General features: G+C 43.9%; 1 protein-coding gene across 1 annotated transcript; it reads left to right on the top strand.

Annotated features, from left to right (window-relative positions):
• Positions 1 to 19,030: 19,030 nt before the first annotated feature.
• Positions 19,031 to 20,542, top strand: LOC125344950 (endogenous retrovirus group K member 8 Gag polyprotein-like). The gene has a single exon (XM_048337231.1). It carries the CDS (start codon positions 19,031 to 19,033, stop codon positions 20,540 to 20,542), a length of 1,512 nt encoding a protein of 503 aa, XP_048193188.1.
• Positions 20,543 to 27,024: the final 6,482 nt, after the last annotated feature.

The raw sequence follows: 27,024 nt of genomic DNA, 5'->3' as shown, positions 1-27,024 counted from the left end.
CCTCACCACAAATCAGATTCTTCTGAGGAGTTCCCAGTACATTATCCTTTCCCCTGTGTAATTACCTTAACAAGCTCCAGCTGTTTTTATTCTCAGAAGGTTTACTCCCTGATATACAGCTGCCTACCCCCTTCGTAAGTGCAGGTCCTAAATGAGCTTTTTTCTCTGTTCCCTCACCACAATCCAGATTCTTTTGGGGAGTTAACCAGTACAGTAACCATACCAGGAAGTACTTAATTAATTAAGCTACTGCTTTTCTTAATCTCAGTGGAGATATTTACTGATAAACAGCTACCTACGCAGCATGTTCATGTCGTTCCTAAATGAGCTTTTATCTCTCTCCCCTCACCACAAATAAGATTCTTCTGAGGAGTTCCCAGTACATTATCCTTTCCCCTGTGTAATTACCTTAACATGCTCCAGCTGTTTTTATTCTCAGAAGGTTTACTCCCTGATATACAGCTGCCTACCCCCTTCGTAAGTGTAGGTCCTAAATGAGCTTTTTTTCTGTTCCCGCACCACAATCCAGAATCTTTTGGGGAGTTACCAATACAGTAACCATACCAGGAAGTACTTAATTTATTAAGCTACTGCTTTTCTTAATCTCAGTGGAGATATTTACTGATAAACAGCTACCTACGCAGCATGTTCATGTCGTTCCTAAATGAGCTTTTATCTCTCTCCCCTCACCACAAATCAGATTCTTCTGAGGAGTTCCCAGTACATTATCCTTTCCCCTGTGTAATTACCTTAACAAGCTCCAGCTGTTTTTATTCTCAGAATGTTTACTCCCTGATATACAGCTGCCTACCCCCTTCGTAAGTGCAGGTCCTAAATGAGCTTTTTTCTCTGTTCCCTCACCACAATCCAGATTCTTTTGGGGAGTTACCAGTACAGTAACCATACCAGGAAGTACTTAATTTATTAAGCTACTGCTTTTCTTAATCTCAGTGGAGATATTTACTGATAAACAGCTACCTACGCAGCATGTTCATGTCGTTCCTAAATGAGCTTTTATCTCTCTCCCCTCACCACAAATCAGATTCTTCTGAGGAGTTCCCAGTACATTATCCTTTCCCCTGTGTAATTACCTTAACAAGCTCCAGCTGTTTTTATTCTCAGAAGGTTTACTCCCTGATATACAGCTGCCTACCCCCTTCGTAAGTGCAGGTCCTAAATGAGCTTTTTTCTCTGTTCCCTCACCACAATCCAGATTCTTTTGGGGAGTTACCAGTACAGTAACCATACCAGGAAGTACTTAATTTATTAAGCTACTGCTTTTATTAATCTGAGTGGAGATATTTACTGATAAACAGCTACCTACGCAGCATGTTCATGTCGTTCCTAAATGAGATTTTATCTCTCTCCCCTCACCACAAATCAGATTCTTCTGAGGAGTTCCCAGTACAGTATCCTTTCCCCTGTGTAATTACCTTAACAAGCTCCAGCTGTTTTTATTCTCAGAAGGTTTACTCCCTGATATACAGCTGCCTACCCCCTTCGTAAGTGCAGGTCCTAAATGAGCTTTTGTCTCTGTTCCCAGACCACAATCCAGATTCTTTTGGGGAGTTACCAGTACAGTAACCATACCAGGAAGTACTTAATTTATTAAGGACTGCTTTTCTTAATCTCAGTGGAGATATTTACTGATAAACATCTACCGACGCAGCATGTTCATGTCGTTCCTAAATGAGCTTTTATCTCTCTACCCTCACCACAAATCAGATTCTTCTGAGGAGTTCCCAGTATATTATCCTTTCCCCTGTGTAATTACCTTAACAAGCTCCAGCTGATTTATTCTCAGAAGGTTTACTCCCTGATATACAGCTGCCTACCCCCTTCGTAAGTACAGGTCCTAAATGAGCTTTTTTCTCTGTTCCCTCACCACAATCCAGATTCTTTTGGGGAGTTACCAGTACAGTAACCATACCAGGAAGTACTTAATTAATTAAGCTACTGCTTTTCTTAATCTCAGTGGAGATATTTACTGATAAACAGCTACCTACGCAGCATGTTCATGTCGTTCCTAAATGAGCTTTTATCTCTCTCCCCTCACCACAAATCAGATTCCTCTGAGGAGTTCCCAGTACATTATCCTTTCCCCTGTGTAATTACCTTAACAAGCTCCAGCTGTTTTTATTCTCAGAAGGTTTACTCCCTGATATACAGCTGTCTACCCCCTTCGTAAGTGCAGGTCCTAAATGAGCTTTTGTTTCTGTTCCCTCACCACAATCCAGATTCTTTTGGGGAGTTACCAGTACAGTAACCATACCAGGAAGTACTTAATTTATTAAACTACTGCTTTTCTTAATCTCATTGGATATATTTACTGATAAACAGCTACCTACGCAGCATGTTCATGTCGTTCCTAAAGGAGCTTTTATCTCTCTCCCCTCACCACATATCAGATTCTTCTGAGGAGTTCCCAGTAAATTACCCTTTCCCCTGTGTAATTACCTTAACAAGCTCCAGCTGATTTATTCTCAGAAGGTTTACTCCCTGATATACAACTGCCTACCCCCTTCGTAAGTGCAGGTCCTAAATTAGCTTTTTTCTCTGTTCCCTCACCGCAATCCAGATTCTTTAGGGGAGTTTCCAGTACAGTAACCATACCAGGAAGTACTTAATTTATTAAGCTACTGCTTTTCTTAATCTCAGTGGAGATATTTATGATAAACAGCTACCTACGCAGCATGTTCATGTCGTTCCTAAATGAGCTTTTATCTCTCTCCCCTCACCACAAATCAGATTCTTCTGAGGAGTTCCCAGTACATTATCCTTTCCCCTGTGTAATTACCTTAACAAGCTCCAGCTGTTTTTATTCTCAGAAGGTTTACTCCCTGATATAAAGCTGCCTACTACCTTCGTAAGTGCAGGTCCTAAATGAGCTTTTTTCTCTGTTCCCTCAGAACAATCCAGATTCTTTTGGGGAGTTACCAGTACAGTAATAATACCAGGAAGTACTTAATTAATTAAGCTACTGCTTTTCTTATTCTTAGTGGAGATATTTACTGATAAACAGCTACCTACGCAGCATGTTCATGTCGTTCCTAAATGAGCTTTTATCTCTCTCCCCTCACCACAAATCAGATTCCTCTGAGGAGTTCCCAGTACATTATCCTTTCCCCTGTGTAATTACCTTAACAAGCTCCAGCTGTTTTTATTCTCAGAAGGTTTACTCCCTGATATACAGCTGCCTACCCCCTTAGTAAGTGCAGGTCCTAAATGAGCTTTTTTCTCTGTTCCCTCACCACAATCAAGATTCTTTTGGGGAGTTACCAGTACTGGAACCATACCAGGAAGTACTTAATTTATTAAGCTACTGCTTTTCTTAATCTCAGTGGTGATATTTACTGATAAACAGCTACCTACGCAGCATGTTCATGTCGTTCCTTAATGAGCATTTATCTCTCTCCCCTCACCACAAATCAGATTCTTCTGAGGAGTTCCCAGTACATTATGCTTTCCCCTGTGTAATTACCTTAACAAGCTCCAGCTGTTTTTATTCTCAGAAGGTTTACTCCCTGATATACAGCTGCCTACCCCCTTCGTAAGTGCAGGTCCTAAATGAGCTTTTTTCTCTGTTCCCTCACCACAATCCAGATTCTTTTGGGGAGTTACCAGTACAGTAACCATACCAGGAAGTACTTAATTTATTAAGCTACTGCTTTTATTAATCTGAGTGGAGATATTTACTGATAAACAGCTACCTACGCAGCATGTTCATGTCGTTCCTAAATGAGATTTTATCTCTCTCCCCTCACCACAAATCAGATTCTTCTGAGGAGTTCCCAGTACAGTATCCTTTCCCCTGTGTAATTACCTTAACAAGCTCCAGCTGTTTTTATTCTCAGAAGGTTTACTCCCTGATATACAGCTGCCTACCCCCTTCGTAAGTGCAGGTCCTAAATGAGCTTTTGTCTCTGTTCCCAGACCACAATCCAGATTCTTTTGGGGAGTTACCAGTACAGTAACCATACCAGGAAGTACTTAATTTATTAAGGACTGCTTTTCTTAATCTCAGTGGAGATATTTACTGATAAACATCTACCGACGCAGCATGTTCATGTCGTTCCTAAATGAGCTTTTATCTCTCTACCCTCACCACAAATCAGATTCTTCTGAGGAGTTCCCAGTATATTATCCTTTCCCCTGTGTAATTACCTTAACAAGCTCCAGCTGATTTATTCTCAGAAGGTTTACTCCCTGATATACAGCTGCCTACCCCCTTCGTAAGTACAGGTCCTAAATGAGCTTTTTTCTCTGTTCCCTCACCACAATCCAGATTCTTTTGGGGAGTTACCAGTACAGTAACCATACCAGGAAGTACTTAATTAATTAAGCTACTGCTTTTCTTAATCTCAGTGGAGATATTTACTGATAAACAGCTACCTACGCAGCATGTTCATGTCGTTCCTAAATGAGCTTTTATCTCTCTCCCCTCACCACAAATCAGATTCCTCTGAGGAGTTCCCAGTACATTATCCTTTCCCCTGTGTAATTACCTTAACAAGCTCCAGCTGTTTTTATTCTCAGAAGGTTTACTCCCTGATATACAGCTGTCTACCCCCTTCGTAAGTGCAGGTCCTAAATGAGCTTTTGTTTCTGTTCCCTCACCACAATCCAGATTCTTTTGGGGAGTTACCAGTACAGTAACCATACCAGGAAGTACTTAATTTATTAAACTACTGCTTTTCTTAATCTCATTGGATATATTTACTGATAAACAGCTACCTACGCAGCATGTTCATGTCGTTCCTAAAGGAGCTTTTATCTCTCTCCCCTCACCACATATCAGATTCTTCTGAGGAGTTCCCAGTAAATTACCCTTTCCCCTGTGTAATTACCTTAACAAGCTCCAGCTGATTTATTCTCAGAAGGTTTACTCCCTGATATACAACTGCCTACCCCCTTCGTAAGTGCAGGTCCTAAATTAGCTTTTTTCTCTGTTCCCTCACCGCAATCCAGATTCTTTAGGGGAGTTTCCAGTACAGTAACCATACCAGGAAGTACTTAATTTATTAAGCTACTGCTTTTCTTAATCTCAGTGGAGATATTTATGATAAACAGCTACCTACGCAGCATGTTCATGTCGTTCCTAAATGAGCTTTTATCTCTCTCCCCTCACCACAAATCAGATTCTTCTGAGGAGTTCCCAGTACATTATCCTTTCCCCTGTGTAATTACCTTAACAAGCTCCAGCTGTTTTTATTCTCAGAAGGTTTACTCCCTGATATAAAGCTGCCTACTACCTTCGTAAGTGCAGGTCCTAAATGAGCTTTTTTCTCTGTTCCCTCAGAACAATCCAGATTCTTTTGGGGAGTTACCAGTACAGTAATAATACCAGGAAGTACTTAATTAATTAAGCTACTGCTTTTCTTATTCTCAGTGGAGATATTTACTGATAAACAGCTACCTACGCAGCATGTTCATGTCGTTCCTAAATGAGCTTTTATCTCTCTCCCCTCACCACAAATCAGATTCCTCTGAGGAGTTCCCAGTACATTATCCTTTCCCCTGTGTAATTACCTTAACAAGCTCCAGCTGTTTTTATTCTCAGAAGGTTTACTCCCTGATATACAGCTGCCTACCCCCTTAGTAAGTGCAGGTCCTAAATGAGCTTTTTTCTCTGTTCCCTCACCACAATCAAGATTCTTTTGGGGAGTTACCAGTACTGGAACCATACCAGGAAGTACTTAATTTATTAAGCTACTGCTTTTCTTAATCTCAGTGGTGATATTTACTGATAAACAGCTACCTACGCAGCATGTTCATGTCGTTCCTTAATGAGCATTTATCTCTCTCCCCTCACCACAAATCAGATTCTTCTGAGGAGTTCCCAGTACATTATGCTTTCCCCTGTGTAATTACCTTAACAAGCTCCAGCTGTTTTTATTCTCAGAAGGTTTACTCCCTGATATACAGCTGCCTACCCACTTCGTAAGTGCAGGTCATAAATGAGCTTTTTTATCTGTTCCCTAACCACAATCCAGATTCTTTTGGGAAGTTACCAGTACAGTAACCATACCAGGAAGTACTTAATTTATTAAGCTACTGCTTTTCTTAATCGCAGTGGAGATATTTACTGATAAACAGCTACCTACGCAGCATGTTCATGTCGTTCCTAAATGACCTTTTATCTCTCTCCCCTCACCACAAATCAGATTCTTCTGAGGAGTTCCCAGTACATTATCCTTTGCCCTGTGTAATTACCTTAACAAGCTCCAGCTGTTTTTATTCTCAGAAGATTTACTGCCTGATATACAGCTGCCTACCCCCTTTGTAAGTGCAGGTCCTAAATGAGCTTTTTTCTCTGTTCCCTCACCACAATCCACATTCTTTTGGGGAGTTACCAGTACAGTAACCATACCAGGAAGTACTTAATTTATTAAGCTACTGCTTTTCTTAATCTCAGTGGAGATATTTACTGATGAACAGCTAGCTACGCAGCATGTTCATGTCTTTCCTAAATGAGCATTTATCCCTCTCCCCTCACCACAAATCAGATTCTTCTGAGGAGTTCCCAGTACATTATCCTTTCCCCTGTGTATTTACCTTAACAAGCTACACCTGTTTTTATTCTCAGAAGGTTTAATCCCTGATATACTGCTGCCTACCCCCTTCGTAAGTGCAGGTCCTAAATGAGCTTTTTTCTCTGTTCCCTCACCACAATCCAGATTCTTTTGGGGAGTTACCAGTACAGTAACCATACCGGGAAGTAATTAATTTATTAAGCTACTGCTTTTCTTAATCTCAGTGGAGATATTTACTGATAAACAACTACCTACGCAGCATGTTCATGTCGTTCATTAATGAGCTTTTATCTCTCTCCCCTCACCACAAATCAGATTCTTCTGAGGAGTTCCCAGTACATTATCCTTTCCCCTGTGTAATTACCTTAACAAGCTCCAGCTGTTTTTATTCTCAGAAGGTTTACTCCCTGATATACTACTGCCTACCCCCTTCGTAAGTGCAGGTCCTAAATGAGCTTTTTTCTCTGTTCCCTCCCCACAATCCAGATTCTCTTTTTGGGAGTTACCAGTACAGTAACCATACCAGGAAGTATTTAATTTATTAAGCTACTGCTTTTCTTAAACCCAGTGGAGATATTTACTGATAAACAGCTACCTACGCAGCATGTTCATGTCGTTCCTAAATGAGATTTTTCTCTGTTCCCTCACCACAATCCAGATTCACTTGGGGAGTTACCAGTACAGTAGCCATACCAGGAAGTACTTAATTTATTAAGCTACTGCTTTTCTTAATCTCAGTGGAGATATTTACTGATAAACAGCTACCTACGCAGCATGTTCATGTCGTTCCTAAATGAGCTATTATCTCTCTCCCCTCACCACAAATCAGATTCTTCTGAGGAGTTCCCAGTACATTATCCTTTCCCCTGTGTAATTACCTTAACAAGCTCCAGCTGTTTTTATTCTCAGAAGGTTTACTCCCTGATATACAGGTGCCTACCCCCTTCGTAAGTGCAGATCCTAAATGAGCTTTATTCTCTGTTCCCTCACCACAATCCAGATTCTTTTGGGGAGTTACCAGTACAGTAACAATACCAGGAAGTACTTAATTTATTAAGCTACTGCTTTTCTTAATCTCAGTGGAGATATTTACTGATAAACAGCTAGGTACGCAGCATGTTCATGTCGTTCCTAAATGAGCTTTTATCTCTCTCCCCTCACAAGAAATCAGATTCTTCTGAGGAGTTCCCAGTACATTATCCTTTCCCCTGTGTAATTACCTTAACAAGCTCCAGGTGTTTTTATTCTCAGAAGGTTACTCCCTGATACACAGCTGACTACCCCCTTCGTAAGTGCAGGTCCTAAATGAGCTTTTTTCTCTGTTCCCTCACCACAATCCAGATTCTTTTGGGGAGTTACCAGTACAGTAACCATACCAGGAAGTACTTAATTTATTAAGCTACTGCTTTTCTTAATCTCAGTGGAGATATTTACTGATAAACAGCTACCTACGCAGCATGATCATGTCTTTCCTAAATGAGCTTTTATCTCTCTCCCCTCACCACAAATCAGATTCTTCTGAGGAGTTCCCAGTACATTATCCTTTCCCCTGTGTAATTACCTTAACAGGCTCCAGCTGTTTTTATTCTCAGAAGGTTTACTCCCTGATATACAGCTGCCTACCCCCTTCGTAAGTGCAGGTCCTAAATGAGCTTTTTTCTCTGTTCCCTCACCACAATCCAGATTCTTTTGGGGAGTTTCCAGTACAGTAACCATACCAGGAAGTACTTAATTTATTAAGCTACTGCTTTTCTTAATCTCAGTGGAGATATGTACTGATAAACAGCTACCTACGCAGCATCTTCATGTCGTTCTTAAATGACCTTTTATCTCTCTCCCCTCACCACAAATCAGATTCTTCTGAGCAGTTCCCAGTACATTGTACTTTCCCCTGTGTAATTACCTTAACAAGCTCCAGCTGTTTTTATTCTCAGAAGGTTTACTCCCTGTTATACTGCTGCCTACCCCCTTCGTAAGTGCAGGTCCTAAATGAGCTTTTTTCTCTGTTCCCTCACCAAAATCCAGATTCTTTTGGGGAGTTACCAGTACAGTAACCATACCAGGAAGTACTTAATTTATTAAGCTACTGCTTTTCTTAAACTCAGTGGAGATATTTGCTGATAAACAGCTACGTATGCAGCATGTTCATGTCGTTCCTAAGTGAGCTTTTATCTCTCTCTCCTCACCACAAATCAGATTCTTCTGAGGAGTTCCCAGTACATTATCCTTTCCCCTGTGTAATTACCTTAACAAGCTCCAGCTGTTTTTATTCTCAGAAGGTTTACTCCCTGATATACAGCTGCCTACCCCCTTCGTAAGTGCAGGTCCTAAATGAGGTTTTTTCTCTGTTCCCTCACCACAATCCAGATTCTTTTGGGGAGTTACCAGTACAGTAACCATACGAGGAAGTACTTAATTTATTACGGTACTTTTTTTCTAAATCTCAGTGGAGATATTTACTGATAAACAGCTACCTACGCAGCATGTTCATGTCGTTCCTAAATGAGCTTTTATCTCTCTCCCCTCACCACAAATCAGATTCTTCTGAGGAGTTCGCAGTACATTATCCTTTCCCCTGTGTAATTACCTTAACAAGCTCCAGCTGTTTTTATTCTCAGAAGGTTTACTCCCTGATATACAACTGCCTATCCCCTTCGTAAGTGCAGGTCCTAAATGAGCTTTTTTCTCTTTTACCTCACCACAATCCAGATTCTTTTGGGGAGTTACCAGTACAGTAACCATACCAGGAAGTACTTAATTTATTAAGCTACTGCTTTTCTTAATCTCAGTGGAGATATTTACTGATAAACAGCTACCTACGCAGCATGTTCATGTCGTTCCTAAATGAGCTTTTATCTCTCTACCCTCACCACAAATCAGATTCTTCTGAGGAGTTCCCAGTACATTATCCTTTCCCCTGTGTAATTACCTTAACAAGCTCCAGCTGTTTTTATTCTCAGAAGGTTTACTCCCTGATATACAGGTGCCTACCCCCTTCGTAAGTGCAGATCTTAATGAGCTTTATTCTCTGTTCCCTCACCACAATCCAGATTCTTTTGGGGAGTTACCAGTACAGTAACCATACCAGGAAGTACTTAATTTATTAAGCTACTGCTTTTCTTAATCTCAGTGGAGATATTTACTGATAAACAGCTAGGTACGCAGCATGTTCATGTTGTTCCTAAATGAGCTTTTATCTCTCTCCCCTCACAAGAAATCAGATTCTTCTGAGGAGTTCCCAGTACATTATCCTTTCCCCTGTGTAATTACCTTAACAAGCTCCAGGTGTTTTTATTCTCAGAAGGTTTACTCCCTGATACACAGCTGCCTACCGCCTTCGTAAGTGCAGGTCCTAAATGAGCTTTTTTCTCTGTTCCCTCACCACAATCCAGATTCTTTTGGGGAGTTACCAGTACAGTAACCATACCAGGAAGTACTAAATTTATTAAGCTACTGCTTTTCTTAATCTCAGTGGAGATATTTACTGATAAACAGCTACATACGCAGAATGTTCATGTCGTTTTTAAATGAGATTTTATCTCTCCCCACTCACCACAAATCAGATTCTTCTGAGGAATTCCCCGTACATTGTCCTTTCCCCTGTGTAATTACCTTAACAAGCTCCAGCTGTTTTTATTCTCAGAAGGTTTACTCCCTGATATACAGCTGCCTACCCCCTTCGTAAGTGCAGGTCCTAAATGAGATTTTTTCTCTGTTCCCTCACCACAATCCAGATTCTTTTGAGGAGTTACCAGTACAGTAAGCATACCAGGAAGTACTTAATTTATTAAGCTACTGCTTTTCTTAAGCTCAGTGGAGATATTTACTGATAAACAGCTATGTACGCAGCATGTTCATGTCGTTCCTAAATGAGCTTTTATCTCTCTCCCCTCACCACAAATCAGATTCTTCTGAGGAGTTCCCAGTACATTATCCTTTCCCCTGTGTAATTACCTTAACAAGCTCTGGCAGTTTCTATTCTCAGAAGGTTTACTCCCTGATTTACACCTGCCTACCCCCTTCGTAAGTGCACCTCCTAAATGAGCTTTTTTCTCTGTTCCCTCACCACAATCCAGATTCTTTTGGGGAGTTACCAGTACAGTAACCATACCAGGAAGTACTTAATTTATTAAGCTACTGCTTTTCTTAATCTCAGTGGAGATATTTACTGATAAACAGCTACCTACGCAGCATGTTCATGTCCTTCCTAAATGCGCTTTTATCTCTCTCCCCTCACCACAAATCAGATTCTTCTGAGGAGTTCCCAGTACCTTATCCTTTCCCCTGTGTAATTACCTTAACAAGCTCCAGCTGTTTTTATTCTCAGAAGGTTTACTCCCTGATATGCAGATCCCTACCCCCTTCGTAAGTGCAGGTCCTAAATGAGCTTTTTTCTCTGTTCCCTCACCACAATCCAGATTTTTTTGGGGAGTTACCAGTACAGTATCCATACCAGGAAGTACTTAATTTATTAAGCTACTGCTTTTCTTAATCTCAGTGGAGATATTTACTAATAAACAGCTACGTATGCAGCATGTACATGTCGTTCTTAATAAGCTTTTATCTCTCTCCCCTCACCACAAATCAGATTCTTCTGAGGAGTTCCCAGTACATTATCCTTTCCCCTGTGTAATTACCTTAACAAGCTCCAGCTGTTTTTATTCTCAGAACATTTACTCCCTGATATACAGCTGCCTACCCCATTCGTATGTGCAGGTCCTAAATGAGCTTTTTCTCTGTTCCCTCAACACAATACAGATTCTTTTGGGGAGTTACCAGTACAGTAACCATACCAGGAAGTACTTAATTTATTAAGCTACTGCTTTTCTTAATCTCAGTGGAGATATTTACTGATAAACAGCTACCTACGCAGCATGTTCATGTCCTTCCTAAATGCGCTTTTATCTCTCTCCCCTCACCACAAATCAGATTCTTCTGAGGAGTTCCCAGTATATTATCCTTTCCCCTGTGTAATTACCTTTATAAGCTCCAGCTGTTTTTATTCTCAGAAGGTATACTCCCTGATATACAACTGCCTACCCCCTTCGTAAGTGCAGGTCCTAAATGAGCTTTTTTCTCTGTTCCTTCAACACAATCCAGATTTTTTGGGGAGTTAGCAGTACAGTAACCATACCAGGAAGTACTTAATTTTTTAAGCTACTGCTTTTCCTAATCTCAGTGGAGATATTTACTGATAAACAGCTACCTACGCAGCATGTTCATTTCGTTCCTAATTGAGCTTTTATCTCTCTCCCCTCACCACAAATCAGATTCTTCTGAGGAGTTCCCAGTACATTATCCTTTCCCCTGTGTAATTACCTTACCAAACTCCAGCTCTTTTTATTCTCAGAAGGTTTACTCCCTGATATACAACTGCCTACCCCCGTCGTAAGTGCAGGTCCTAAATGAGCTTTTTTCTCTGTTCCCTCACCACAATCCTGATTCTTTGGGGAGTTTACAGTACAGTAACCATACCAGGAAGTACTTAATTTATTAAGCTACTGCTTTTCTTAATCTCAGTGGAGATATTTACTGATAAACAGCTAGGTACGCAGCATGTTCATTTCGTTCCTAAATCAGCTTTATCTCTCTCCCCTCACCACAAATCAGATTCTTCTGAGGAGTTCCCAGTACATTATCCTTTCCCCTTTGTAATTACCTTAACAAGCTCCAGCTGTTTTTATTCTCCGAATGTTTACTCCCTGATATACAGCTGCCTACACCCTTCGTAAGTGCAGGTCCTAAATGAGATTTTTTCTCTGTTCCCTCACCACAATCCACATTCTTTTGGGGAGTTACCAGTACAGTAACCATACCAGGAAGTACTTAATTTATTAAGCTACTGCTTTTCTTAATCTCAGTGGAGATATTTACTGATAAACAGCTACCTACGCATCATGTTCATGTCGTTCCTAAATGAGCTTTTATCTCTCTCCCCTCACCACAAATCAGATTCCTCTGAGGAGTTCCCAGTACATTATCCTTTCCCCTGTGTAATTACCTTAACAAGCTCCAGCTGTTTTTATTCTCAGAAGGTTTACTCCCTGATATACAGCTGCCTACACCCTTCGTAAGTGCTTGTCCTAAATGAGCTTTTTTCTCTGTTCCCTCACCAAAATCCAGATTCTTTGGGGAGTTACCAGTACAGTAACCATACCAGGAAGTACTTAATTTATTAAGCTACTGCTTTTCTTAATCTCAGTGGAGATATTTACTGATAAACAGCTACCTACGCAGCATGTTCATGTCGTTCCTAAATGAGTTTTCATCTCTCTCCCCTCACCACAAATCAGATTCTTCTGAGGAGTTCCCAGTACATTGTCCTTTCCCCTGTGTAATTACCTTACCAGGCTCCAGCTGTTTTTATTCTCAGAAGGTTTACTCCCTGATATACAACTGCCTACCCCCTTCGTAAGTGCAGGTCCTAAATGAGCTTTTTTCACTGTTCCCTCACCACAATCCAGATTATTTTGGGGAGTTACCAGTACAGTGACCATACCAGGAAGTACTTAATTTATTAAGCTACTGCTTTTCTTAATCTCAGTGGAGATATGTACTGATAAACAGCTACGTAGCAGCATGTTCTTGTCGTTCCTAAATGAGCTTTTATCTCTCTACCCTCACCACAAATCAGATTCTTCTGAGGAGTTCCCAGTATATTATCCTTTCCCCTGTGTAAGTACCTTTATAAGCTCCAGCTGTTTTATTCTCAGAAGGTATAATCCCTGATATAGAACTGCCTACCTGCTTCGTAAGTGCAGGTCCTAAATGAGCTTTTTTCTCTGTTCCTTCACCACAATCCAGATTCTTTTCGGGAGTTACCAGTACAGTAACCATACCAGGAAGTACTTAATTTATTAAGCTACTGCTTTTCTTAATCTCAGTGGAGATATTTACTGATAAACAGCTACCTACGCAGCATGTTCATGTCGTTCCTAAATGAGCTTTTATCTCTCTCCCCTCACCACAAATCAGATTCTTCTGAGGAGTTCCCAGTACATTATCCTTTCCCCTGTGTAATTACCTTACCAAGCTCCAGCTGTTTTTATTCTCAGAAGGTTTACTCCCTGATATACAACTGCCTACCCCCTTCGTAAGTGCAGGTCCTAAATGAGCTTTTTTCTCTGTTCCCTCACCACAATCCAGATTCTTTTGGGGAGTTTCCAGTACAGTAACCATACCAGGAAGTACTTAATTTATTAAGGTACTGCTTTTCTTAATCTCAGTGGAGATATTTACTGATAAACAGCTACCTACGCAGCATATTCATGTCGTTCCTAAATCAGCTTTATCTCTCTCCCCTCACCACAAATCAGATTCTTCTGAGGAGTTCCCAGTACATTATCCTTTCCCCTGTGTAATTACCTTAACAAGCTCCAGCTGTTTTTATTCTCAGAAGGTTTACTCCCTGATATACAGCTGCCTACCCCCTCGTAAGTGCAGGTTCTAAATGAGCTTTTTTCTCTGTTCCCTCACCAAAATCCAGATTCTTTTGGGGAGTTACCAGTACAGTAACCATACCAGGAAGTACTTAATTTATTAAGCTACTGCTTTTCTTAATCTCAGTGGAGATATTTACTGATAAACAGCTACCTACGCAGCATGTTCGTATCGTTCCTAAATGAGCTTTTATCTCTCTCCCCTCACCACAAATCAGATTCTTCTGAGGAGTTCCCAGTACATTATCCTTTCCCCTGTGTAATTACCTTAACAAGCTCCAGCTGTTTTTATTCTCCGAATGTTTACTCCCTGATATACAGCTGCCTACACCCTTCGTAAGTGCAGGTCCTAAATGAGCTTTTTTCTCTGTTCCCTCACCACAATCCACATACTTTTGGGGAGTTACCAGTACAGTAACCATACCAGGAAGTACTTAATTTATTAAGCTACTGGTTTTCTTAATCTCAGTGGAGATATTTACTGATAAACAGCTACCTACGCAGCATGTTCATGTCGTTCCTAAATGAGCTTTTATCTCTCTCCCCTCACCACAAATCAGATTCTTCTGAGGAGTTCCCAGTACATTATCCTTTCCCCTGTGTAATTACCTTAACAAGCTCCAGCTGTTTTTATTCTCAGAAGGTTTACTCCCTGATATACAGCTGCCTACCCCCTTCGTAAGTGCAGGTCATAAATGAGCTTTTTTCTCTGTTCCCTCACCACAATCCAGATTCTTTTGGGGAGTTACCAGTACAGTAACCATACGAGGAAGTACTTAATTTATTACGGTACTGTTTTTCTAAATCTCAGTGGAGATATTTACTGATAAACAGCTACCTACGCAGCATGTTCATTTCGTTCCTCAATGAGCTTTTATCTCTCTCCCCTCACCACAAATCAGATTCTTCTGAGGAGTCCCCAGTACATTATCCTTTCCCCTTTGTAATTACCTTAACATGCTCCAGCTGTTTTTATTCTCAGAAGGTTTACTCCCTGATATACAACTGCCTATCCCCTTCGTAAGTGCAGGTCCTAAATGAGCTTTTTTCTCTGCTCCCTCACCACGATCCAGATTCTTTTGTGGAGTTACCAGTACAGTAACCATACCAGGAAGTACTTAATTTATTAAGCTACTGCTTTTCTTAATCTCAGTGGCGATATTTACTGATAAACAGCTACCAACGCAGCATGTTCATTTCGTTCATAAATGAGCTTTTATCTCTCTCCCCTCACCACAAATCAGATTCTTCTGAGGAGTTCCCAGTACATTATCCTTTCCCCTGTGTAATGACCTTAACAAGCTCCAGCTGTTTTTATTCTCAGAAGGTTTACTCCCTGATATACAGCTGCCTACCCCCTTCGTAAGTGCAGGTCCTAAATGAGCTTTTTTCTCTGTTCCCTCACCACAATCCAGATTCTCTTTTTGGGAGTTACCAGTACAGTAACCATACCAGGAAGTATTTAATTTATTAAGCTACTGCTTTTCTTAAACCCAGTGGAGATATTTACTGATAAACAGCTACCTACGCAACATGTTCATGTCGTTCTAAATGAGCTTTTTTCTCTGTTCCCTCACCACAATCCAGATTCTCTTGGGGAGTTACCAGTACAGTAACCATACCAGGATGTACTTAATTTATTAAGCTACTGCTTTTCTTAATCTCAGTGGAGATATTTACTGATAAACAGCTTCCTACGCAGCATGTTCATGTCGTTCCTAAATGAGCTTTTATCTCTCTCCCCTCACCACAAATCAGATTCTTCTGAGGACTTCCCAGTACATTATCCTTTTCCCTGTTTAATTACCTTAACAAGCTCCAGCTGTTTTTATTCTCAGAAGTTTTATTCCCTGATATACAGCTGCCTACCCCCTTCGTAAGTGCAGTTCCTAAATGAGCTTTTTTCTCTGTTCCCTCACCACAATCCAGATTCTTTTGGGGAGTTACCAGTACAGTAACCATACCAGGAAGTACTTAATTTATTAAGCTACTGCTTTTCTTAATCTCAGTGGAGATATTTACTGATAAACAGCTACGTATGCAGCATGTTCTTGTCGTTCCTAAATGAGCTTTTATCTCTCTCCCCTCACCACAAATCAGACTCTTCTGAGGAGTTCCCAGTATATTATCCTTTCCCCTGTGTAATTACCTTTATAAGCTCCAGCTGTTTTTATTCTCAGAAGGTATACTCCCTGATATACAACTGCCTACCCCCTTCGTAAGTGCAGGTCCTAAATGAGCTTTTTTCTCTGTTCCTTCAACACAATCCAGATTTTTTGGGGAGTTAGCAGTACAGTAACCATACCAGGAAGTACTTAATTTTTTAAGCTACTGCTTTTCCTAATCTCAGTGGAGATATTTACTGATAAACAGCTACCTACGCAGCATGTTCATTTCGTTCCTAATTGAGCTTTTATCTCTCTCCCCTCACTACAAATCAGATTCTTCTGAGGAGTTCCCAGTACATTATCCTTTCCCCTGTGTAATTACCTTACCAAACTCCAGCTGTTTTTATTCTCAGAAGGTTTACTCCCTGATATACAACTGCCTACCCCCGTCGTAAGTGCAGGTCCTAAATGAGCTTTTTTCTCTGTTCCCTCACCACAATCCTGATTCTTTGGGGAGTTTACAGTACAGTAACCATACCAGGAAGTACTTAATTTATTAAGCTACTGCTTTTCTTAATCTCAGTGGAGATATTTACTGATAAACAGCTAGGTACGCAGCATGTTCATTTCGTTCCTAAATCAGCTTTATCTCTCTCCCCTCACCACAAATCAGATTCTTCTGAGGAGTTCCCAGTACATTATCCTTTCCCCTTTGTAATTACCTTAACAAGCTCCAGCTGTTTTTATTCTCCGAATGTTTACTCCCTGATATACAGCTGCCTACACCCTTCGTAAGTGCAGGTCCTAAATGAGATTTTTTCTCTGTTCCCTCACCACAATCCACATTCTTTTGGGGAGTTACCAGTACAGTAACCATACCACGAAGTACTTAATTTATTAAGCTACTGCTTTTCTTAATCTCAGTGGAGATATTTACTGATAAACAGCTACCTACGCAGCATGTTCATGTCGTTCCTAAATGAGTTTTCATCTCTCTCCCCTCACCACAAATCAGATTCTTCTGAGGAGTTCCCAGTACATTGTCCTTTCCCCTGTGTAATTACCTTACCAGGCTCCAGCTGTTTTTATTCTCAGAAGGTTTACTCCCTGATATACAACTGCCTACCCCCTTCGTAAGTGCAGGTCCTAAATGAGCTTTTTTCACTGTTCCCTCACCACAATCCAGATTATTTTGGGGAGTTACCAGTACAGTGACCATACCAGGAAGTACTTAATTTATTAAGCTACTGCTTTTCTTAATCTCAGTGGAGATATGTACTGATAAACAGCTACGTAGCAGCATGTTCTTGTCGTTCCTAAATGAGCTTTTATCTCTCTACCCTCACCACAAATCAGATTCTTCTGAGGAGTTCCCAGTATATTATCCTTTCCCCTGTGTAAGTACCTTTATAAGCTCCAGCTGTTTTATTCTCAGAAGGTATAATCCCTGATATAGAACTGCCTACCTGCTTCGTAAGTGCAGGTCCTAAATGAGCTTTTTTCTCTGTTCCTTCACCACAATCCAGATTCTTTTCGGGAGTTACCAGTACAGTAACCATACCAGGAAGTACTTAATTTATTAAGCTACTGCTTTTCTTAATCTCAGTGGAGATATTTACTGATAAACAGCTACCTACGCAGCATGTTCATGTCGTTCCTAAATGAGCTTTTATCTCTCTCCCCTCACCACAAATCAGATTCTTCTGAGGAGTTCCCAGTACATTATCCTTTCCCCTGTGTAATTACCTTACCAAGCTCCAGCTGTTTTTATTCTCAGAAGGTTTACTCCCTGATATACAACTGCCTACCCCCTTCGTAAGTGCAGGTCCTAAATGAGCTTTTTTCTCTGTTCCCTCACCACAATCCAGATTCTTTTGGGGAGTTTCCAGTACAGTAACCATACCAGGAAGTACTTAATTTATTAAGGTACTGCTTTTCTTAATCTCAGTGGAGATATTTACTGATAAACAGCTACCTACGCAGCATATTCATGTCGTTCCTAAATCAGCTTTATCTCTCTCCCCTCACCACAAATCAGATTCTTCTGAGGAGTTCCCAGTACATTATCCTTTCCCCTGTGTAATTACCTTAACAAGCTCCAGCTGTTTTTATTCTCAGAAGGTTTACTCCCTGATATACAGCTGCCTACCCCCTCGTAAGTGCAGGTTCTAAATGAGCTTTTTTCTCTGTTCCCTCACTGTGGGGATGCTGGCCGGACATGTAGAGGGGCGGTCCCCGATCGACCACCCTTCTTCCCGCCTTGGGAGCAAATGGCCGGAAGCCACTCCTACCCCTCCCGGGTCCGGAACCGGAAGGAGTAGTTCTGGCTTGGCCCGCCTCCCATCTCAATTTCAGGCCCACGTGGATGCCTCCAAGATGGCGCCGCCGGTGCCAAGGGGCGGTCCTATTGGGGCGTGACGTCAGCCCATGGGGGGAGTCCCAGGTGCCACTCTGACCGAGACAGCCCAGTTCAGCCAATTAGCGAAGCCCACCTTCCCGCCTTACCCACCACAATAAAGACCTTCCCCCGCCCCTTGGGCGGTGAGTTCGGTTCATAACCTCAGACCGTCTCCCTTGAGTCCTTCTTTCTCTGCGCCGATCGTCGACACGTGAGGAGGGGCAGGGACGGGGGGCTTCAGTAGTTCACTCTCCTCGGCTAAACGCAGACCAACGAGAGCATTCCCTCACCTTCTGCGGGCGGAAGATAAGGTCGAGTGCTCTCTCGTAGTGTTTTGAGGTTTGGACCATTCTCCCCGAGAATTTGGGGAGAAAGGGATCGTTCAGATCCCAACATCTGGCTCCCAGACGGGGGCGAACCACACGGCCGGGAATTTTGGGGTGTAGTATCCCCACAGACTGCGTTTAGCGATTGGGTTGGAGGAGAGATCCCACTGAGATGGGTCAAGCGCATAGCAAATGGAATGAACCAACGGTTAAGATATTATGGTTCATGGTTAAAAGTAGTGGACAGCGCATCTCAGATCCTACCATCAAGCGGATCTGGGAGAAGCTGACCCAGGCCATCCCATGGTTGGTTAAGGCCAATCCGCTTTCCTGGGAAACCTGGGACCAGCTGGGGAGGGAGCTGGACGGCAAGGAAGAGGAGATAGGAGAGGATCTCCCTCTTGTGATTTTTCCAATTATTACCTCTCTCAAAGATTGGCTTTCTACAGGAGAGATCCCATTAGGGCAGGCGGGAGCCGCGGAGGAGAACCCTGGGGAAGAAGGAGGAGATCCCCCGGCGGACCTGCAGGAGGAGGGCCTGACGCCCCTTCCTGACGGGCCCGCGGAGGAGCTACAAGCCGATCTCGATCGTGGGCTTAATCTCCGGGACCCCGGACCAGATGCCGCACTCCCGAGACACGCGGCCAGGGAGGGGGGCAGCCGGCAGCCTCTGCCGTCGCCCCCTCCTACCCCCTCCAAACAGGTTGCCCTGAGCACGCGATGGCCTGCCACGCTTTCATCGCGATCGCCACCAGCGTTGCCGTATCCGCAACTGGAGCAGCCGTTGCCGGACTTTGCACCAGGTATAGAGACGGTAGACTTTGATGTAGCAAGCATCACGGCTGGGTGGGAACCTGAGGAAGTCAAGGAGTTCCGAGATCTTAGAAAAACGGTCACTGAGAAGGGACCGAACTCTCCTTGGGCTCACGCCCTACTCCGGGGCCTGAGCAACCGGTTTTCCAATGCACAAACGTGGAGACGTGTAGGTCAGACTGTGCTAGACAGGAAAGATTATAAGAGGTGGTGCGCAGCTTTTAGGAATGCATGCTCTGATCAGGCTGAGAAATTTCTCGCAAACATTCCTCCAATCCCCGTCACCTTCGAGATGATGTATGGGCCCCCCAATCCACACGTTACTGACTTTCCCCAGATGTCTCTTCCCCCAGCCTACCGGAGGCGAGTGTGGGCCTTGGGGATGTGGGCATGGACATCCTTAGGGAAAGGGCCCTCAAAGATCACGACATTAGAAGTTATTCAAGGGGCAACAGAGGATCTCGTCTCATTTATTGAGAGGGTGGAGGAAAGCATTCAGTTAAAGGCTCCTTGGTCTCAGATAGATGAACTTGTTAGATCTTTGGTGTGGGACGGAATGGCCCCAGACCATAAGATAGCTTGTGCAGGTATGAAGGACAAACCCCTAGAAAGCTGGATATATGCCTGTCGGAGTCTCGATACCCAGACCCGCAGGACACAGGTGCTGACTGCCTCACTTAATGAGGAGCACGCTTCTGCAACGGCCAATGGGGCAGGCAAGGGGCGATGTTATGGGTGTGGCGGTCGTGGCCATCTCAAGAGAGAATGTCCGTCAGGCTCGGCAAAACCTAGTGCCTCGTCGGGACGAAACTCTGGCCAAACCAAGTTGCCACCCAAGACACCTTGCCCCCGATGCAAGAAAGGTTATCATTGGCAGAGCGAGTGCAAGTCCAAGTTCGAGGCTGGGGGGAAGCCTTTAAACTAGTAGTGGGGCGCCCTCCAGCCCCGTCACCCAAAGGAGGCGGCCAGTCTAACAGCAAACCAGTAGTGGGGCGCTCTCCGGCCCCGTCATCCAAAGGAGGCAGCCGGTCTAGCGATCAGCCCCGTGACCAACCCGGCGACCTGCCTGATGACAAACCTGAGATTCACTGGGTGGTCCCGATAGTCTCAGAAGACAAGCCAAGTATGATGGTTACTATAGCCGGGAAAAGGTTCCGATGCCTAATCGATACCGGAGCTGACCGGACTGTATTGAGGAAGGAGGAAGTCCCTCCTTGGTGGGATTTGGTGCCCGGGCCCCAGACAACAGGAGTAGGAGGCAATGTTGCCAGTGAAGTAACTAGAAACTGGCTTGTCTGGACAGATCCGGATGGAAAAAAGGGAGAAGTGCGTCCCTTGATAATGACTGGCTTACGGAACAATCTGCTGGGTCGGGATATCTTAGTGGAGACCAAGGCCGTGGTCTCGTCAGGCCATGACCTGACAGGTGACCCTAATAGCCATCAGGAAGTGTCTCCACCTGAGACCTCAAGCCAGGAGACTCCTGTTTCTTCTACAGGGCCTCACCCCCAATCCTAGGGGCCACTGTTCCCACCGTCCCTGCCATTCAGTGGCTCCCGGGACCCCCAGTGTGGTTGGAACAGTGGCCACTCCCCTCAAACAAGTTAGAGAAATTAAGAGAAATAGTGTCAGAGCAACTGTCCCTAGGGCATATCAGACGCTCGCTGAGCCCTTGGAACAGCCCAGTATTTGTTGTACAAAAGACCTCGGGTAAATGGAGGATGGTACAGGACCTAAGAAAGATTAATGAGCGAATAGTTCCTGTGGGCACCCCCCTAAGGGGGCTGCCATGGATCCCCTCCATTCCTCGGGATCTTCATATTATCATACTTGACATCAAGGACTGTTTCTTTTCCATCCCCCTGGACCCCCGAGACTGTGAAAAGTTTGCCTTTTCCGTGCCCTCAGTTAACCACCATGGGCCGGACCAAAGGTATGAGTGGGTGGTCCTGCCCCAGGGCATGGCTAATAGTCCTGCCTTCTGCCAACAATATGTGTCACAGGTTCTCCAACCCATTCAGAACCAGCCAGATATTTTTTTGGTCATTTACATGGATGATATTCTTATTGGATCAGCAGATGTTCAGGTGCTAGACTTAGCCTATAGGAAGGTACGAACACTCCTGCATAGAGGAGGGCTGCGCATAGCCCGTGACAAGGTTCAGAAAGTGTACCCCTTTAAGATCTTGGGGGCAGAGCTTAAATTAGACTCGGTGTGCCCCCTTAAACCCCAGTTGTCCTTCAAGCCATCTTATACTATGGTAGAGATGCAGAAATTGCTAGGTGAGATTAACTGGCTAAGGCCCTGGCTTCACCTGCCTACTGAGCAGCTGCTGCCGCTCCATGACTCTTTGAAGGGCAAGGCACCCAATGATGTTATTACAATAACTCCATCACTCCAAGCAATATTCCAGAAAGTCCAAAGGGCCCTAGATGTGGCACAGTTAGCTCGCTATAAGCCTGAGTGTCCACTCTGTCTCTGGGTCCTCCCTGGATCAGAGCTTTTTTCAGCTGCCATTACCCAGTCTGGCGAACCCCTTCAATGGGTGCACGCGTCAGTGGGAGGAGCTCCCAGGGTTTATTCACAGATGGACCAGCTAGCTGACTTAATAATTAAAGGTAGGGATACCTCCCTGAGGCATTATGGGAAGGATCCTGATGTGATAACCATCCCTTACCGGTTGGCAGATATTGAATGGGTCAGAAGAAACCATAACAGGGTATCTAATGCCTTAGAGGGCTTCATGGGGACAGTAGATTGCCATTATGGAACTTCGAGGTGGGTGACCTCATTTTCCAAGCTACGTTGGATTCCCCCTATGCTTTTTTCCACCAGGCCTCTTGTCAAGGCTGTAAATGTTTTTACAGATGGGGGAAGGGCGGGGTCTGCCGTGGTGGTATGCCCCGCCTCCTCTCCTACCTGTGAGAGAAAAAACACCCATTATTTTGAGGCCGTTACTGGATCTGCACAGTTTAAGGAGCTGTACGCAGTGGCCCTGGCACTGACCCAGGTCAAACAACCAATGAACCTGTTTTCTGACAGTATGTATGTGGTAAATCTGCTACCAAACCTGGTGTCCTCATACATCAAATTAGATGAGAACCCAATCACCCCTCTGATGATCCAAGTTAGATCTCTGTTAAAAGAGCGGGCTGAGCCTATATTCTTGCAGCACCTTCGTGGACACCAAGGACTGCCTGGGATGCTGACACAAGGTAATCATATGGCCGACCAGCTGGCCACTGATGGGATTGTTATAGCAGTGGCTGTCTTACAGCCTCAAAACCTTCAAATGGCTCAAGGACTCCATGAGCGTACACATTTGAACTGGAGAGGGTTACATCAGAGATTTCCTTTGGTTCCTATAAAGGATTTAAAGAAGATTATTAGGACTTGTAAGGAATGTATGCCTTTTGTGCAAGTCCCGCCTCTGCAATCTCCGGGGGTGAATCCCAGAGGGTTAAGACCCAACGTCATTTGGCAGACTGACGTGACCCATTACGCCCCCTTTGGAAGGCTAAAATATATATTTATGTCTATTGACACGTGCTCTGGTGCCTGTTGGGCCTCCCTGCACACGGGGGAGAGAGCACAGCATGCTGAAAGCCACTTCTTACAATGTTTTGCTATCCTAGGGCTGCCTTTACAGGTGAAAACAGATAATGGACCTTGTTTCACCAGTAAGCCTTTACAGGCATTTTTCCAAACGTGGAATATTAAACATACCACTGGAATACCTTATAACCCAAAGGGTCAAGCCATAATTGAGAGGCATAATAAGACCCTAAAGGATCAATTATTAAAACAAAAAGGGGGGGGAAGCCCCCATGACCAGCTGAGGACAGCATTGTTTACATTGAATATTTTAAATTTCTCTAAGGACCAACCTCTGTCGGCTTTTCAGAGACACTGGTCAAGCCAAACACCCTACTTAAAGGTGGAGGTCCGGTGGAAGGATCCCCTGACAGGGGCGTGGCGTGGGCCCGACCCACTTATCAGTGTTGGAAGAGGCTTTGCCTGCGTTTTTCCCACTGGGGAACCGAATCCAATCTGGATACCGGCTAGAGATGTAAAACATTGTCCATCAGAATGACCACCCAAGGGCACTTGCCCTTGAGGGATGTCTCCCTTTACTCTCTAGGAAAAGAAAAAAGGACGGAAACCCTGACGGATCTTCAATGGGGAGACAGAAGGCCTGCCTGTGTACATTGGCGGTGGACCAGTGCCAGCTCTACGTGCTTCCTGGACATCGCCTGGCGTCCCGTGGCGCAATGTTTTGCTGTGGCATCGTCTGCAGCGTTGCACAAGGACTAAAAAGATAATTTTGCACACTGTTGTTCCTTCCTTTGCTCCTCCCCTTGCTGCTTACCTTGGGGGCCCCATTGGTGGGAAATAGGAGCTAAAGGGTTTCAACACCTTAATGTTTTATGTGTTTTATGATAAATGTTTACAATAAGCAAGGAAATTGGCACCTTGCTCCAAATGTTTACTAACCAGTGCCTTAAGCTATCAGCACCTTGGCTGCCGTGGACCAACGAAAGCCGCTGGAGCCAAAGCTTGGACCTGTTGCTACCTCGCTAGTGGAGAGAGGGAATGCTGCCTGTGTCGTCCCGGTTGTCACCAGAATGGACCAGGACTTTTCTATCTCTTAGGGACTGAGCCAGATAAGAGATTTTCCATTGCATTGTACCTGTGTTACAATTGCTCATGTGTTACAACTGTTCATGTTTGCATCCACTCTATGTTGCAATTGTTCACGTTATGAGTACCTTAGGTTCACATTTGCACCCTGTTTACCTTACCCTAGGTTAGAACAGGTCTTCACTTGTGGCGACAACTAGGGCTGTTCGGGTCAACAGTGGCATTGTTTTGACCAATTGGGAACCCCACGAGGTTAGTCATAATGCCCATTAGGACCCGCTACTGGCCGGGGCCCATAGGCATGGAGTAAAAGCATCAGGGCTTTCTCTCAAATGCCAATCCCGCTCTCCCCAGATTCACCCATCGGGCTGGCCGCCCGGGCAGGTAGGTCAGCCTGAAGTGCCAGTGCGTTCTTTTTGCCAATGACGGGTACGATCTCCCACGGGGGAGGCAACCTAAGACAGGCGCGCCCTCGAGTAAGGCACCCCTGCTATTTAAAAAATAAAAGAAGGGGAGATGTGGGGATGCTGGCCGGACATGTAGAGGGGCGGTCCCCGATCGACCACCCTTCTTCCCGCCTTGGGAGCAAATGGCCGGAAGCCACTCCTACCCCTCCCGGGTCCGGAACCGGAAGGAGTAGTTCTGGCTTGGCCCGCCTCCCATCTCAATTTCAGGCCCACGTGGATGCCTCCAAGATGGCGCCGCCGGTGCCAAGGGGCGGTCCTATTGGGGCGTGACGTCAGCCCATGGGGGGAGTCCCAGGTGCCACTCTGACCGAGACAGCCCAGTTCAGCCAATTAGCGAAGCCCACCTTCCCGCCTTACCCACCACAATAAAGACCTTCCCCCGCCCCTTGGGCGGTGAGTTCGGTTCATAACCTCAGACCGTCTCCCTGGAGTCCTTCTTTCTCTGCGCCGATCGTCGACACGTGAGGAGGGGCAGGGACGGGGGGCTTCAGTAGTTCACTCTCCTCGGCTAAACGCAGACCAACGAGAGCATTCCCTCACCTTCTGCGGGCGGAAGATAAGGTCGAGTGCTCTCTCGTAGTGTTTTGAGGTTTGGACCATTCTCCCCGAGAATTTGGGGAGAAAGGGATCGTTCAGATCCCAACACCTCACCAAAATCCAGATTCTTTTGGGGAGTTACCAGTACAGTAACCATACCAGGAAGTACTTAATTTATTAAGCTACTGCTTTTCTTAATCTCAGTGGAGATATTTACTGATAAACAGCTACCTACGCAGCATGTTCGTATCGTTCCTAAATGAGCTTTTATCTCTCTCCCCTCACCACAAATCAGATTCTTCTGAGGAGTTCCCAGTACATTATCCTTTCCCCTGTGTAATTACCTTAACAAGCTCCAGCTGTTTTTATTCTCCGAATGTTTACTCCCTGATATACAGCTGCCTACACCCTTCGTAAGTGCAGGTCCTAAATGAGCTTTTTTCTCTGTTCCCTCACCACAATCCACATTCTTTTGGGGAGTTACCAGTACAGTAACCATACCAGGAAGTACTTAATTTATTAAGCTACTGGTTTTCTTAATCTCAGTGGAGATATTTACTGATAAACAGCTACCTACGCAGCATGTTCATGTCGTTCCTAAATGAGCTTTTATCTCTCTCCCCTCACCACAAATCAGATTCTTCTGAGGAGTTCCCAGTACATTATCCTTTCCCCTGTGTAATTACCTTAACAAGCTCCAGCTGTTTTTATTCTCAGAAGGTTTACTCCCTGATATACAGCTGCCTACCCCCTTCGTAAGTGCAGGTCATAAATGAGCTTTTTTCTCTGTTCCCTCACCACAATCCAGATTCTTTTGGGGAGTTACCAGTACAGTAACCATACGAGGAAGTACTTAATTTATTACGGTACTGTTTTTCTAAATCTCAGTGGAGATATTTACTGATAAACAGCTACCTACGCAGCATGTTCATTTCGTTCCTCAATGAGCTTTTATCTCTCTCCCCTCACCACAAATCAGATTCTTCTGAGGAGTCCCCAGTACATTATCCTTTCCCCTTTGTAATTACCTTAACATGCTCCAGCTGTTTTTATTCTCAGAAGGTTTACTCCCTGATATACAACTGCCTATCCCCTTCGTAAGTGCAGGTCCTAAATGAGCTTTTTTCTCTGCTCCCTCACCACGATCCAGATTCTTTTGTGGAGTTACCAGTACAGTAACCATACCAGGAAGTACTTAATTTATTAAGCTACTGCTTTTCTTAATCTCAGTGGAGATATTTACTGATAAACAGCTACCAACGCAGCATGTTCATTTCGTTCATAAATGAGCTTTTATCTCTCTCCCCTCACCACAAATCAGATTCTTCTGAGGAGTTCCCAGTACATTTCCTTTCCCCTGTGTAATGACCTTAACAAGCTCCAGCTGTTTTTATTCTCAGAAGGTTTACTCCCTGATATACAGCTGCCTACCCCCTTCGTAAGTGCAGGTCCTAAATGAGCTTTTTTCTCTGTTCCCTCACCACAATCCAGATTCTCTTTTTGGGAGTTACCAGTACAGTAACCATACCAGGAAGTATTTAATTTATTAAGCTACTGCTTTTCTTAAACCCAGTGGAGATATTTACTGATAAACAGCTACCTACGCAGCATGTTCATGTCGTTCTAAATGAGCTTTTTTCTCTGTTCCCTCACCACAATCCAGATTCTCTTGGGGAGTTACCAGTACAGTAACCATACCAGGATGTACTTAATTTATTAAGCTACTGCTTTTCTTAATCTCAGTGGAGATATTTACTGATA

Source organism: Perognathus longimembris, unplaced genomic scaffold (assembly GCF_023159225.1).
Source record: "Perognathus longimembris pacificus isolate PPM17 unplaced genomic scaffold, ASM2315922v1 HiC_scaffold_479, whole genome shotgun sequence".
NCBI classification, from domain to species: Eukaryota; Metazoa; Chordata; class Mammalia; order Rodentia; family Heteromyidae; genus Perognathus; species Perognathus longimembris.
The sequence above is the reverse complement of the archived record's forward strand: the minus strand, read 5'-3'. Positions and strand labels throughout refer to the sequence as shown.

Bases quoted from the DNA above. Each gene is read 5' to 3' on its own strand.
- LOC125344950 (XM_048337231.1), top strand. From the start codon at position 19,031: ATGGTTAAAAGTAGTGGACAGCGCATCTCAGATCCTACCATCAAGCGG.